We start from the raw sequence: 16186 nt of genomic DNA on the forward strand, positions 1-16186 counted from the left end.
CAGGCAAAAGAATCAGATTTCACTAAAAATCAGAATGAGCATTAATGCCTGCAGTATGAACGTAGCCAAAGAGTTCAGGCATTTTATAGGTGTTAATGATCGACAACTCATAGTTTTAATTTCAACAGATTCCACCAATGATAAGGCTCGCTGCATCTCCTCCAGAGCTACCGAGGTTCTCTTAGCTGATCCTCTAAACAATGATTGCCTTGCCAGTTCAGTTTGTTTAAGTTATGGCTACATACTGTATATTACTTCTTTCATTTGGTATTGGTCAAACATTGATCTGCAACATTATTACAGTTTGTGATATTTTCAGGGTTCTATAACCTGCCTGTATTTTAAAAATTAAATTAAGTTACACATGGTCTGTTTAGTAATTCAATAACTTTGTGAAGTGAATTAGACGCACTTTATCAAAACCTAACATTAAAGAGGTACATATGTATGTTTTTGCAAAGTACAAAATAACCAAAGCTGTCAAAAAGCAACTCTTTATTGGATAAACCTTTGGTTTACCTTCTGCTTTGATCATATCTCATTATAACCTGTTGGCCGAAGCAGTGACACATTCTGCTGTAATGTTCCTGATAAGGTTACTACCTTTGTGAAAGCTCCTTATTGCAGCTTCTTTGTTGTTTTGCTGTTACAGGATCCTGGTGTTGACCAGGATCCTGTAACAGCAAAACTGCTATTTTCTTCCCACTTTATAGTTATGATTTTTTGTCAATATGTGCATCACATACCCCCCCCCCCCCCCCAAAAAAATAAAATATACTGATTTTGTGGTTATAATAAGACAAAATGTTAAAAAAAAAAAGTAAAAGAGCTATTCATATTTTCAGAAGGCAATGCAAACGCTAGAAGTGTTCTTTTAAGACCAAGTCCTTAATGATAAAAATATGTCTGTGCTGTCAGGATATTTCAGTCTCAAACCCTGTGAGCCAAACAACACTGATGTTCATTCAGGACGTCCCTGCAGCTGTCTTGAATGAGCAGGGCATGCTGACCCCCCCACCCTGAGCATTTGTGCCCACTCGTTTAGGTTGGCACCCACCAGAGCCAAAGCTATCAGTCACTGACGACGATGACAACTGAAGTATGCGCAGGGAGGAGTTTGGTTTCTACTTTGGTAAAAGCCACAGGATGAGGCACATGCCTGTTCACACATAAACTGCCACTGTACATTCTCTTCACTTGTCTGTTATCCATTAAAACATCAAAACAGACACAGCTGCTACCACAGGGCACCGAGAGAGGGTCTCTCTCTGCTGTGATTTTTATAATTAACTCATTACAATCATTTATTAACTAGTAATACCAATGATTTTTGTATTGTGGTAAAAAGAAGAGAATTTGTGGTTTACATAATAATGTGTAGGAACAGGACAGGCATGTGTTTTCAGCCCCAATCTGATATCCGCTTTTAAAATTTAGTGCAAATAACCACCTTTACATCTCACTTATTTATGAAGAGATTTAATCTGTGCATCATTTGATAAGACTGTGGTAACTCTCTGGGAGCTGCAGAGATCCCCAGCTCAGGTAATAGGATCTGTCATACAGATGTGCAGAGCAAAAATCCAGCCGGTATGGAAGAGTGGTTAGCAGAAAGGTTATTTTTTTAAAAAGATCTAAGGAAGATTTGCCCAAAAGTTTGCCAGCAAACTGGAAACAATATCAAACACTGAGATGAGAACAAATTTGAAGTGTTTGGTTAAAATGAGAAAAGATTCGAGTGACAGAGAACTAAAACTCCAGTGGCGAAACACGGTAGTGGCAGCATCATCCGGCAAATGGTCAAAAATGAGAGTAACATAGATGGAGGTGAAAACGGATAATGAAGCCACTTATAGTTAATTTAAAGTCTTTCTCGTTGTTGTTATCACATGAAGTTCTGTTAAAAACACTAATATTTGTTGTTTTACTTTGATCAAATGTCTGGAAGTTGAAGTTGATTGTAAAAAATCACCATAGATTCTATGACTCCTCATCTCTCAAAGACAATTATTAATTAGGATGAGAGGCGTCAGTTTGGAAGCAAAGTTATGTTGCTTCCAGAGGCGCCTTGCCTCCTCCTCTTCTCTTTCACCCCACTGCTACAGATCTGTTAGTCAGGGGCTGGGGAGTTTTCAGTCTCCCGGGGCCAATCCCTCTGAACCGCCTGCCAAGCTTCTCCCCTCTATCCTCCCTACTCTTTTTTTTCCTTCTTTCCCACTTCTTCTACCCCTCATGTTGAACTTTCTCCTCCTCCTTGACCTCTTATCAACCTCTGCCTTTTTTCCCTCCACTTTCACCCCAAAATATTTCTCTTGACTCTCACCCTCCTAACTTATTTCCCCTTCCCATCTCTTCTGTTCCCTCCTGCTTCCCCTTGTCCCAACGCAGCGATCCGGCCCCTTTGCAGCCGTGCATAATTAGGCCTAAACACAGGCCTGTGCAGGCTCACATCTGGAAGAAGTTTGGACATGGCAGTTTCCTACCAAGTCAACTAAATATTTAGGTTGAGAGTTACTGCATGTGGATGAACTCATGATAGAAGGGGTGGGAAGAGAAGAAAAGTGGGGAGCAGCAGATAAAGGAAAATAGGGGAGACAAAGGTTCTGTATTCACAAAGTCAAATAAGAGGAAGTTTGCAACAAGGAGGCGGTGTGATTTAAGAGCAGCTCAGACCCTATTAAGCTTAAGTAAAGAGGTGACAAAAGTGGCGAGACTACTTGCTCCTTTTTGGCTGGCAGGAACAACAAACAGCCAGCTAATAGTTTTAATAAACAAATCCCCATTGGGATTTCCCATGATGCTGAGGGGCCTCAGCTGGAATGTTCACCGGGGGCCAGCTGTTGTGCATTACACGATGCAGTCGGCTCCGGAAGCCAAGGACCGGCTGTCCTCCAGCCTTCGCCTGCAACACTTGGAGAAGAGCTTTTCTCCAGACAAGCCTCAGCAGAAAGGACTCCTCGAACCGGGTACAGAAAAAGTTTCCCTGTCGCACCTGGGGTAGTGTCTGCAGGCTCAGGGCAGACTGAGGAATGCCAGGAATAACACAAACACTAACAAGAGCTCCATAGCATTCCACATCTGGAGCTAATGTCACGAGCTGTGCTGGGAACGCTGGCATTCAAAGGGCCCACTGAATGCATCAGGAAAACAAAACCTTCCAGACGCTGCTGTTCTCAGGCAAGGTAACAAAAATGGAGCGCCAGATTGTTTGCGCCTTGTGAACGTGCCACAAAACGCCAAGCGGCTGCGGAAAAACAACCCGACCAAAATTAGTAGGTGCGGGAAAAGAAAATTATCTTCAATCACCTCAACCACTGCCAACCCAGCCATTCCGTCCTCCACATTTCAGCAATGTGTTCCACAGATGTTTGTCTTGCCTTTATTAAGCAAAAACACGAGGCCCTATAAATGGACATGTGGCTGGATCATGGCCTCCTGAGACCAAAATGTCCATACTTTACCTCATATGCTTGCTCCAATGCAATATAATTTGCCCCCTCAAAGATTTCCTCTACATTCTTATATCTTGTAACATCTAAAATGTTTCAGATTTCTAGATCAATTTTAATTACAGACAAAGATAACCCAACTAGCAACAGAATGAAATATGCCATTAATTAAGGGATAAACTTTGAGTCTCCACATTTTCTGGTTTAATTTATACTTTTACCCTGATTACAGTCAAACCTGTTGAATGAAGAAATATTTTAACCAGAGTTTGTCTGACAACAGGAAATAAAATAAACTAAGACATTCAGCTCTTAAGAAATTTCCAGATAAATTTAGACACAAAGTCTCTGACATTAATTAGCTGCTTTAAAAGTTGTGGAAGGTGCACCACCCATTCCATCTGGTGCATTAAACATAATTGATGAAACCATGAACTGTGCTCCCCAACAATTTATGAAGTGGGTCAAAATCCTGAAAGTGACAAGCATGTCAACCTCAGAATGACAAAAAATAGGTTCTGGAGTGGCCTAGTCAAAGTCTGTTAAATGACTGTCTAACAAAATACCTGTTCAGCAATGGTAAAGACTCTTTTTTTGTGTGCAAATAATGGCACAACCCCCAATAAAGTCAGGCAGCAATGCCTTTTTTTTTGCATTGAGGTAAGTTGGTCTTGATATTTTTTTTTATCTTAAATCATAAATCAAGATTTGTTTGAAGAAGAAAACATTTAAGATTTGTAGAAGATAAAGAAATCAAATAACAAATATCTCTGTGAGCAAATACATTTTTGCATCCTTATAAAAAAAATGTTGCATTTCCTCCACTTTGCAAGAGTAGAAAAAGAGCAGCATAGTGTGGGAATGAGCGATGATTTAAGAAACTCTGAGCAGCAGATAATAAAGGTCTGCTTTGCAACAGATCAAAACACCACCCCAAAATATGTGTCACTAACAGATCAGCAATCTATCAGGAATGATAGTGTGTTTTGGCCCATGTCGAGGCCCTTTAAAGTTTGCTCCAAAAAAGACCACACAACTAAGTGCCTCTTAATTAAAAATATAGAAGTGAACTGGCCCAGAATCAGTGGTGTTCTCGCTCTCAGAAGGAGACGGAGAGACAGGGTGTTGCTGTCTTTAAAGTGAGAGCCAGGCCACCAGTTCAAGCACTCTGATTTAAAACACCCACAGTGTGTTTCAATTTATTTCTGTTTTTTGCAAAGCCAAGATCAGCTGGACCATGTGTGGAGGTGGTCGGCCGAGGAGTTAGCTGAAAGCAGAGGGGTCTGGCTGAGGCAAATTTAAAGTGACAGAGTTGTGTCAAAGAGGCCGGACCTGATGATGATCACAGAACTCCTTAATGCTTTGCAGAGAGGAACTACTAAACCCTTCACTGCTACATGAGAGCAGATCAAGAGCAAAACATCTGACCTTACAAATTGTATGATGGCTACAGGGTCTCAGCATGATCTGACAGCATGGATGGAGACCTGACTGGATACAAACACAGATCTTTAACATGTCCCCTGTGCTTTACTAAACCTTAAACATCCATATAGGTGTTGCTTTTGATAGAAAAAAAAAGCAGAACAGACTTGTTGAAAATAATGCATATTTTTAAAAAAATTCTCCAGTTGGTTTTAGCTCTAGACTTGGACTGGGCCATTTAACATATTAAAAGAGTAACTTGCTGATATGGGAGAGACTCTCTCCTGGTTTCAGGTCTAGGGTTTTATCCAGAATTGCCCTTTATTTACCTCAATCCATTCTCACAGAAAGGCTGAGCAACTTCCCTGTCTGTGCTGAAAAACAGGGGTTCCCACAGCATTATGCTGCCAACACTTTGCCTCACAGGAAGGAAGGCCTCTTCAGGAAGATGACAGGAAGTGACCGTTTTTTTTCCAATAGATTTTGAAAATACAAGTAAAACCTTTTGCAGTTTTCAGCAACAAAAGAAACTTTTCAGACCAAAGTTGCATGAGAATGTAGGTCTAAGAATGGCAACTCTGGAATTAACAGTGATTATTCCTAAAATGAAAAAATAAATCATGCAGACTTGGAAAACTTTACTTTACTTTGCATATGAGTATTAGGAGATAACTTACAGAGTGACCGTCCTGTTGGGGAACAAGCTGAAGTCAGGAAGTTCCACCAGCTCCTCCTTGCTGCAGCTCACCCTTCTGCCCACAGGCTGAGCCCCGTGCGTCTTGGGGCGATCCTCCGCGCAGCTGCAGCCGTTGGTGGAGGCAAGCGGCCCGGGGCAAACCTGGACGAGTCCCGCTCCGCAGGTTGGCAGAAGCAGCAGCATCAGGACCAGATGCCCCGGCCACAGAGGGATGCCAGCTGCGGGCGCAACCATTGTCCTTCGCCTGGATCTCACCTCAGCTGCACCCCCGCCTCCAGTCATCCCATAACTCCACCGTGAAGATCTCGGTTGGAGTTTAAAAACGGGAGGAGAAGACAACTGATCCTGTGGGGCTTAAATAAATGAATGAATTGTAAAAGTCAGTCACTTAACAATGAACTTCCATCTCATCCGGTCATCACAGAAACATTCAGAGACGCTGATTTCCCAAATGTCCCGTTATGTCATGGCAGCCTGGGCGCACGGCTCCCCTTTGCTCCAAAATGCTCATAGATCCAAAGTAGTGGGGTCCATCCAAGAGTTACCAACGACTATAATAGCGTTTGCTTTCAGAATCATGGAGGCATATAGACTAAAATAGATTTACTCTTATTTTAGGATTCATGGGAGTGTCCAAGTTACCGTTATCTTTCCTGCTGAAAGTCAATCAGCGCTGATTTACTGCAGAACTGACGCACATAGAGTCCGAGTCACTGTTATTTCCAAAGGAAGCAATGAATAAAGTCCGTTCTGCAACTTTCCTGTCTTGTTTCGAGACTTTTTTCAAAGTTTTCCTCGCTTTTCTCCTCGATTCTCGGGAGGTCTCCGCACTCTCACGCACGGCCAACCTGGATTTAAACTGAAAGCGGAAAACAGAATAAAGAAGGAGGTTTGGTCCTCATCTGCTCCACTGAAAATTCTCAAAATAAAGTGAGGATTTGTATGTATGCCTCAGTCAGTCTCCAAACTCCCTCAGTTGAGGCTATACTACCCAAAGTGCGCCCATTCCGTTTGCGCTCTGGTCCCCGCGGTCCTAGCGCATACGGATCAACCAACCCAACAGCGAATCAGAACCTGAGCAGGTTTCTATAGGGATATCACCGCCTTTAGCGCCTCAAACATGTATGTTACACTTCCCCTTTAGTCCTGAACACAGCTTGAAATCATAGCTGAAAGAATCAAGAGGAATTTGAAATGATTTATTCTGCTTTACAATCAATTGTGTCCCTTCTAATTTCATTTCCAATTAGATTAGATTAGATTCAAATTTATTGTCATTACACAGGTACAGGTACAAGGCAACGAAATGCAGTTTAGGTCTAACCAGAAGTGCAAAAGCAGCAAGTTCAGGATAAATAATGGTTCCATAAGTACAGGTAATATTCAGACAAGAATAATACTTTAGAAGAACGTTATTGATGAATTTGAATTCTGCGTTATTTCCATAAAGGTGACCTCAGTTCATGACAAATGCTTTTAAAACAGTCAATCAAAAAAGTTAAAAACCAATATTGTATAGATATATCATGACATAAGAGTATGATAATAAAATACTTCAAATCAATTTGTCATGAAAATAAATGTAAGAGCAAAAAATAAAAATAAAATGTTTAAAATGGCCAAATATAATCATAGACTTAACAGTTGTCTACAAGACAGTTGCTCCCTTATTAATTATGGTAAGATATGAAAGTCCATTATCAAAGCAAATGAATGGAAAGTTTGTTGGATGGAAAAAGTGTGGTGGAACAATCTGCACAGGCTACAGGGGTTATTGAAGCCTTGAAAACATTCCAAAGAAAAGAAAAGTTAAGAGTCTGGGAGAGATTCATAAGGCAGGATTGCAGCAGGAGTCAGAACTTTAATAGATACAAGGGCTAAGGCTTTTACATCCAGTGGCAATCTCACAAGCATCCTACTACTGCTAAGGTGAGAAGGGACTGGTTTGGTTGAGCGATCCAAAAGTCTAAGTATCAGAGTCTATGTTAGGAGCAGAAAAGTAGTTGTGTTCCTCAGTGATTATTTTAAGAAATATCCCATCTACTGCTATAGATTCAATGTGTCCAAATTCAGCTCATATTGGAATTATTGAAAAACCTCGTCATTCTCTGTGTAGAGAAACTTTATGGGGATATTTGATGCTTTTTTTTGGATGCTGGTTTTATTTCTCTTCAGGAATTGGCACTTCCCTACACTGTCAAAAGTGCTAAAACCTTCTTAATGAGCCTTCTTAATACTAACCTGCCCTGAAGCTTATGAAGACTCTGTGTGGTTTTGTAAGAGGAAGATTTGATTCACCAAACCCAGCATTGCAGACAGGTTGAAGGCTACAATCGAAGCAAAAGTAGCACTCAGCGAAACCACAGGCTGAGATCAATCATTATAATGCCAAGGTTGGGTGGAGGTTGTGGATCCAAATGCAGAGATGAGGAGGCAGAAATGAGTTCCTGCAGATTTAATGCAATAATTTATGGCAACTCAAATCCAGGAACAGAAAACCAGGAAACACCAGGGAAGTAACAAAGAGAAACCAGTACTGAGGAGTTCCACAGGAGGAATATACACTATATTGCCAAAAGTATTTGCTCACCCATCCAAATTATTGGAATCAGGTGTTCCAATCACTTCCATGGCCACAGGTGTATAAATTCAAGCACCTAGGCATGCAGACTGTTTTTACAAACATTTGTGAAAGAATGGGTCGCTCTCAGGAGCTCAGTGAATTCCAGCGTGGAACTGTGATAGGATGCCACCTGTGCAACAAATCCAGTCGTGAAATTTCCTCGCTCCTAAATATTCCACAGTCAACTGTCAGCTGTATTATAAGAAAATGGAAGTGTTTGGGAACGACAGCAACTCAGCCACGAAGTGGTAGGCCACGTAAACTGACGGAGCGGGGTCAGCGGATGCTGACGCGCATAGTGCGAAGAGGTCGCCAACTTTCTGCAGAGTCAATCACTACAGACCTCCAAACTTCATGTGGCCTTCAGATTAGCTCAAGAACAGTGCGCAGAGAGCTTCATGGAATGGGTTTCCATGGTCGAGCAGCTGCATCCAAGCCATACATCACCAAGTGCAATGCAAAGCGTCGGATGCGGTGGTGTAAAGCACGCCGCCACTGGACTCTAGAGCAGTGGAGACGCGTTCTCTGGAGTGACGAATCGCGCTTCTCCATCTGGCAATCTGATGGACGGGTCTGGGTTTGGCGGTTGCCAGGAGAACGGTACTTGTCTGACTGCATTGTGCCAAGTGTAAAGTTTGGTGGAGGGGGGATTATGGTGTGGGGTTGTTTTTCAGGAGCTGGGCTTGGCCCCTTAGTTCCAGTGAAAGGAACTCTGAATGCTTCAGCATACCAAGACATTTTGGACAATTCCATGCTCCCAACTTTGTGGGAACAGTTTGGAGCTGGCCCCTTCCTCTTCCAACATGACTGTGCACCAGTGCACAAAGCAAGGTCCATAAAGACATGGATGACAGAGTCTGGTGTGGATGAACTTGACTGGCCTGCACAGAGTCCTGACCTCAACCCGATAGAACACCTTTGGGATGAATTAGAGCGGAGACTGAGAGCCAGGCCTTCTCGTCCAACATCAGTGTGCAACCTCACAAATGCGCTTCTGGAAGAATGGTCAAAAATTCCCATAAACACACTCCTAAACCTTGTGGACAGCCTTCCCAGAAGAGTTGAAGCTGTTCTAGCTGCAAAGGGTGGACCGATGTCATATTGAACCCTATGGATTAGGAACGGGATGTCACTTAAGCTCATATGTGAGTCAAGGCAGGTGAGCAAATACTTTTGGCAATATAGTGTATATGGGAGAGAGAACAAAGGGCTAATCAGCTAACAGGGAGCAGGTGTGGATAGAAGCAGCTAGGAGAAAGGAGACTGGCACAAGGGGGCAACAGAGAGCAACACAAAAAAACAAACACTGCTTAAATATAACTAGAAAACAACCAAAATGACACAAAACAGAAAAAAACAATGACCAAAAAAACAGAATGACATAACTGAAAACTCAAAAAGAAGCCCCTAAAGGGGAGAATAATAACACTTACTGTAAGGATCTACTGGAAGTCTCTCATCATATTTTGCACTATATTAAAATGGAAGTAAAATAACATGCAACCAGAAATAGTTAAACCATGATAAAATGAAGGGAAACTGATATAAAAATCAAGTAGCCTTTTAATAAAAGAAAAATATCCTCAATAAACTACAGGTTGTCCTGTTGTTTTGAATGAGCTGTTTCCATCTACAACAAAGGAAGGTCCTGCTTTCAATGTGTGTCTGGACAAGAGGAGCGAAGCAAAGTTATGAATGAAGGCTAAAGCCTCTTGTGTATTGTGTGCCTGAGCAGATCAAAGACCGTCGATTCAATTGGCGGGAAGAGGAGGAAGCAAAGACTTTTATAGATAGGCTGCACTTCACTAATTTCTATATTGTTCCTGGAGAAAGACTTATGATCAAATAGAGGACTGTAAGCATGAAAATGAACAAAGACCGAGACGTAATAATGGTGGTGATAAGTGTTAGTTGGCAAAGCTGATCAAGATGTGGAAACAGTTTCAAAATAAGTACATTTTTTACCAGCATGCATAATCTTACATGAAGAGATTTAGTTTTTGCAACCATTTTCTGTTCATTTTAATTTATTTATTTACCAGGACTGTACATATTAACAACAGAACACCTGTAAACATGTCAGAATTAACCAAAGGCTACTTTTCATCGTAGTCCTGTTTTCCAGCTGTGCATTGGTAACGAGTTATAAAAATATGAATAAAAAAAGGATAAATAAAAACTATATAAAAGGACTATATTGGACCGTTCCAGTATAGAAGCAGCAAGAGAGATATAAGATTATATGGTATATTTATCATGAAAGTAGCAAAGTCAGAGTATTTTTAAGCACAGGCAACAGCAACAGATGGTTTAGGAAAAATATAACAGCAGCAATATATCACACTTTAACAAGGCAAGTAGAAAGATGAAGGAAATAATAGTAAGAAGAAATGTTACAGAATCACGATCATAACTGAAACATAAACTAAAAAAGTTAGTCCATTGTCCTCTAGAACAGTTTACAATACAGAAGCATACAGAGAGGAGTATCTTTGACTTTTTTGCTCTTTTAAGATCCTCCAGAGCCCCTGTCATCTATGTACAGTTTCCTCCCAGCTCATTCCAAAGGTTTCTTATGGGATTTAGTTATGGTCTTTTTCATATTTGGTGAATTCTTCTTAGGGATGGATGACAGTTAAGTTTGTAGCACGTTTGCGTAGAAGCAGGAAACTCCTGAGTTTGCATGTTCAGCCAGAGCATGGTTTAGCCCAGGGGTTTTCAAAGTGGGTGCCGCGGCACCTAGGGGTACCCCGAGGTCACTACAGGGGTGCCGCAGGATTTTTTCATAGTTTGATGAGAGTTTTACATTGAATGTACATTTTTACATTTTAACAATTTTGTAAATTTATTTTGATGTAAGCAAATATATTCTAAGACGAGGAGCTTCATTTTATGTTTTCTTTAATACTTTGAAAAAATGACAGAAAAAAATTTATTATCAAATAATGTCAAATAATCATTATCAGTTTAGGGGTACCACGGCTGGGTGGAAAAATGTGTAGGGGTACCTTGAGCCAAAAATGTTTGGGAACCACTGGTTTAGCCAATGGGAGGCAGATCTTTTAGTTATCAGGCTCCGCTCCTGTGGAAGCAACTACCAGTTGTAGTCTGTGAGGCAGAAACCCTGTCTACTTTAAGGGTAGGCTTAAAACCTTCCTTTTTGATAAAGCTTATAGTTGGAGTGGCTCAGGTTATCCTGAGCTATGATGCTATAGGCTTAGACTGCTGGAGGACTAAGGGACCCCGTTTCATCATTTGGTTTCATTCCAACCCTATTCTCCCATTCTGCAGTAATTGTTAGTTCAAGCTTTAGCGTTATGCTCTCTACTTTCTCTCATTATAGTAGCTTAATCTGGTCTGTTCCTGTTTGGCTGTGACTCCATCCTGGAGAGAAATATCAGCTGTGCTGCTACCATCAACACCTTTGTTTATAGATGTTGGAGCTTGGACTGTTAGTCAGTGTAGTCCCACTTCTCTGACTGTGACTGACTGTATGGGTTTTCTTTCATCCTCCAGCATGAGAGCTGGCTCAGAGCCCGTCTGCCTGGCTGTGTGTTTCCGGAACGGGTTCATCCATGGATCTGGTTGAGAGTTACATTTTGCATCTGTGTGTGTTTAAGTCTCCCTGAACCCCAGTTGGCCTCGGCAGATGGCCGCTCACACTGAGCCTGGTTCTGCTGGAGGTTTCTTCCTGTTAAAAGGGTGTTTTCCTCTCCACTGTCGCAACATGCATGCTTGGCATGAGGGATTGTTGTTGAGTGAATGAGTCGATGCAATCAGCTACTTTTATTCCCTCCAGGCACCCCTTTCAAACTAGGGAAGAGTGATTGAGTAGCTATTTTCTTGTGCCAATTCCTGATTATGGTCTATCATCTTTCCAGTTCTGAAGGGTGACTAAGATAAAGCGGCTGTTTTGCATTATATTTATACCCTCAGGAAAGAAGTCTCACATAATGAATCTTTCCTTCATAGCAAGCCCACCTGGAAGCTTATCATGGTAACAATGCACTTATTACAAGCTTGTTTGCATCAATCAGCGCAGCAGCATAAAGCTAATGCAGTGGGACAGAATGGTTTTTTGTCCACTTTAAACATGCCGAGCTGGAACCAAACATAAATGTTTCAAAGTTGACTGAGATTGAGAGTGTTGCTCTTTGCATACCATATGTTGTTTATGTTGTAAGAGTCAGGGAGTATATGGGCTTACAATGCTTTGATTTAGTCTGGAGCCTACTTTGAAAGAAAAAAAATTATATGCTTAAACATCAATCTTTTGTTGAAAAAACATTGTATTTATTTTTTTTTTTGTTAAATCGAGCCCCCTCTTACTTTCCTTCGCTTCGGTCTGTGGTTCGTTTATTCTCTAGCTTCATGCACGAAAAGCTCCCAAAATACAGTAGGTTATTTCTGTTTTAAAAATACTTTTTGATATACGAGAGGCCCGGGAGGATGGAGACTCTGGCGATTCAAATCTGGAGAGTGTTTCAATATATGAGGCAGTGCAGCAGGAAAGCTTAAAAAAAAAAAGCTACTTCTTGCAATTGGGCTTGACATGTGTTCACTGACACATTCAAACGGCAGGTTCCTCAGTCATGCAAGCAGCCTGGCAGTATATAATAGTGCACTGTGCTCTGACCCCTGCAGCAGACCCCCGGTTTGTTATTCCTGTATGTGATACTGTACTCTGAAGCAGGCTCAGACAGCCAGCGACGTTCCTGAAAGAAAGCACAAGGAGTCGATGGGCGCCTGTTCTGTAATGAAACAGAGGGCTGTTTATCCAAGCTGTTAAATAAGGCTTCAAGTACAACACCACCCCCTCCACCCCCACAAGGCTGAAATCTCTCTCATCTGGAGCGCACAGTTTCCATTTTAAACTTTACGTCCCAAACTACACATTACATCAAATTGTACTTAACGGTATCCAGACAAACTTTAATGTCGTTCCAACATTTTCTCTGCAACAGACCCCCCTCCCCTCTCCTTTCTCCCCACTGTATAGCAAAGCAAGCTCTCCTTTCTCTGCTCCACATCTGGTCTCCATTCCAGGTGAAGAAAGGGAAAAGCTGAGAACACTGGGAGAGAGGGAGGTGAAAAGAAAACAGACTTGGAAGTGCAAAAAAAAAAAAAGTTATAATAACTGGGCTAATATTTGATTTTAGATGGAGGTTATGCAATATTTTCACAAATATGAGAGAGGACGGTTTATAAGAGGCCTGGTCTGTGGAGTTTTATTGTGCTCTTCCAGATGGTGAAGAGGAAATGATCAGCGTATGATGCTGTTTCCTGCTGAATCTGAACAACAGACCAAGTGGCTGCTGAGATGAGGTAAAGCTCAGTATTGTGTTTCTTCCAGAGGATAAACAAAAGAAACTTCCACTCCGGACCCATCTGACTGTTGTTAACCTGATAACACAGGGACATCTAGTGGTATTATATGCAGCACAGCTGTCCAGACCCTCTCAGCTCTTTAGTCACAATCACCACTTCATCAAATACACCTTATTACCAAGTCAGACGTTCTTTTGCTTTCAGAACTGGTTTAATTTTCCTTAGCACAAAATCAACAAGGACATTTTAGACCATATCTGTACGATACCAACACACAGTTGCTGCACATGAGGTGGATATCTCCAATTCCTTAATATGACAAAGATCCAATGATAGAATGAAATTTAGTGATTGTTGGCACAACAAACAACTTGCAATATCCAACTAGAAGCAACCCCCTAGAAGGTGAGTACATCACGGTCAAAAAGGGAGGAATATGGGGTTTTACCAACTAAATTTTATGAAACTTTTGTGAATTTTAGACTCACTTTCCCTTTTTTCTTCAAGTTTTCCAGTGAACTGGAGTGACACCCAGTTTTTTTTCTGTTGCTGTAATCAATTTGTGTCAGAGAAACTTAATGGATTCAGACATTCTGATTGTATGAAATGTCTTGGTTGTAAAAAATGGTTCTCTGCCTCTTTTCACCTTTTTACTATATAGACTCAGACAATAACAAGGTGACATAAAAAATACTAAACATTTAGCCACCAACATGCCACCGCAGTCTCTTATATAATAATTTCCCCAATACCACATTTTCATGCTAAGCCTAAAATCATTTTTATAACATCTAGACCCCTTAATGCATGGAGCCGATTCCAGGTTTGATTTCCCAATTGCATGGTGTGTAAAGCTGAATTTATAGATTTTCAAACTGAATTTCTTTTGAGTTCAAATGTTATGGTTTATTTGCTGTATGGTGTTAACTCGTAGTTTACAGTGTCGTCTTTGTTGCAGCTTCTCCATTTGGGTCCCTATTGCTGACTAACCTCACTTCTTGTTGGAGTTTTGAGTTTAAAATTGATCAATTGGTTTTATAAAAGGTTGACCAGAAGCCCCATTATCGCTATTGATTAATAAAACTGTGCTACATTGTAAGCAAAAGTGTACGAAATATCACCAGCTTACCTGACTCCAGCAACCACATGGATTGGGTCACAATGTTTGAACAAAACACAGGACACGTGGAAGCCCTTACCTTTCTCTCAAGAATTTTCAAAGTTTTCCAAAGATCCCAAGAAAAAAACACTTTTGCAAAACACAACAAAGAAGAAAAATATGTCTAAATGTGATTAGGTGCGGATACCCACTCCCTCTTGCAGCTGTACAGGTATAAAACCATGTCTGCATTGCATTCCTCAGGAGAGGAAGATAAAAGTTCTTCCAGGACAATCTTGGACCGTGTTAAGATTTTTAATGCTACTAAGCCTCTAAACTGGAAGTTCATGGTATAATGGGAAAATTTCTTAAAATTAAACAGAAGATCACACACTTTCCCGTAAAGATAACATGTAAAACATTTAAATTGCAAAAGCCGTTCTTTCACAGAGGTCAGAGTCAGATAGGACAACTGAACAGTTTCTATTTAACAATAAATATATAATTCTCTAATAATTTTTGTAATAATGGAAATAATACAGTAAAAGTAAAAATTAATTGCAGAGCTAAATTAAGCCTTAAAAATACACACATAAAAATGCCAGAAAAGTTAGCAAAATTCAACATTTCTTGAAATTTTTTGTAGGATTTTAGTCATTTGCTGCAATGGCCTTGCTCTGCACACATTTCCCCTCAGTCTGCACATGGATAAAAATATGCATTCAAAACTGTAGTAACGCCGCCACCCTGTGGTCAGTCAACGAAACTGCACAACCATTTTGTGAGAGCAAGCATTGCTTTACATTAAAACCTGGGAGCATGGAAAAAATAGGTTGTTTGTCGTCATCTGTGTTGGATTCAGGAATAGAAGGTGAAATAAGACCAGTTCTAACTCTAACCTGCCAAAGTTCTGCACCACAAACCCAACATTAAACGTGCCAACAAAACCCCAGTATAACAGGAGTTCAACAGCTAATCTGCTGCTCTCAGGCACTTCTTAAATGCCTGCAGAAATATTTTGTTTTCTACATTTGAGGGGTATCAGTGCAGTTTCATGTCAAATTCTTGAAGTTAGTTTGAGAATGTCTGTCTGTTTTTACATATAAAGGATAAGAAATATTTTGAGAGATAAAACAATAAAATACCATTGCTTGAGAATGGATGCTTGTTAGTGGTTACAGATGTGCTTTAATTGTAAGATTAAACAAAATCTAAAGTCATTATGTTTAATTGACACACGATAGATGCTGCCAGCTGTGCAGGTTGAAGAAATATGATCTGAAATGAATCAAATAATAATGAGGCAGGAGATTTTTCATTATTTAAATAAGTGTTTAAACAGTCATAACAGGAGAGGCTTCAAGTTGTGCATGTTTATTATATTCCACAAAAAAAGAGAAAATTAAAGTTCATATCTGAGTACTGCTGGAAAAGGACATGTGCTGCATCATAACTTCTCATCACTCTTAATGTCCCGTGCATACAATATGCATTTTATATGATCTATTATGTAACAATCATCACAAAAATATCAACAATATTTATATATCGAGTGAATATCTTGT

At 40.5% G+C, this 16186-nt stretch overlaps 1 protein-coding gene across 1 annotated transcript in view; it reads right to left on the minus strand.

The window, feature by feature from the left end:
• Positions 1 to 6613, minus strand: part of adgra2 (adhesion G protein-coupled receptor A2) — a 57715-nt gene extending 51102 nt beyond the window's left edge. Inside the window, exon 1 of the mRNA XM_038285750.1 lies at positions 5552 to 6613. Within this exon, the coding sequence (XP_038141678.1) occupies positions 5552 to 5853 (302 nt within the window). The 5' untranslated portion in view covers positions 5854 to 6613. The remainder of the gene's footprint in view (positions 1 to 5551) is intronic.
• Between the last annotated feature and the right edge of the window lie 9573 nt (positions 6614 to 16186).

This window comes from Cyprinodon tularosa, unplaced genomic scaffold (genome assembly GCF_016077235.1).
Source record: "Cyprinodon tularosa strain WSP-4 unplaced genomic scaffold, ASM1607723v1 ctg214, whole genome shotgun sequence".
Lineage (NCBI taxonomy): Eukaryota > Metazoa > Chordata > Actinopteri > Cyprinodontiformes > Cyprinodontidae > Cyprinodon > Cyprinodon tularosa.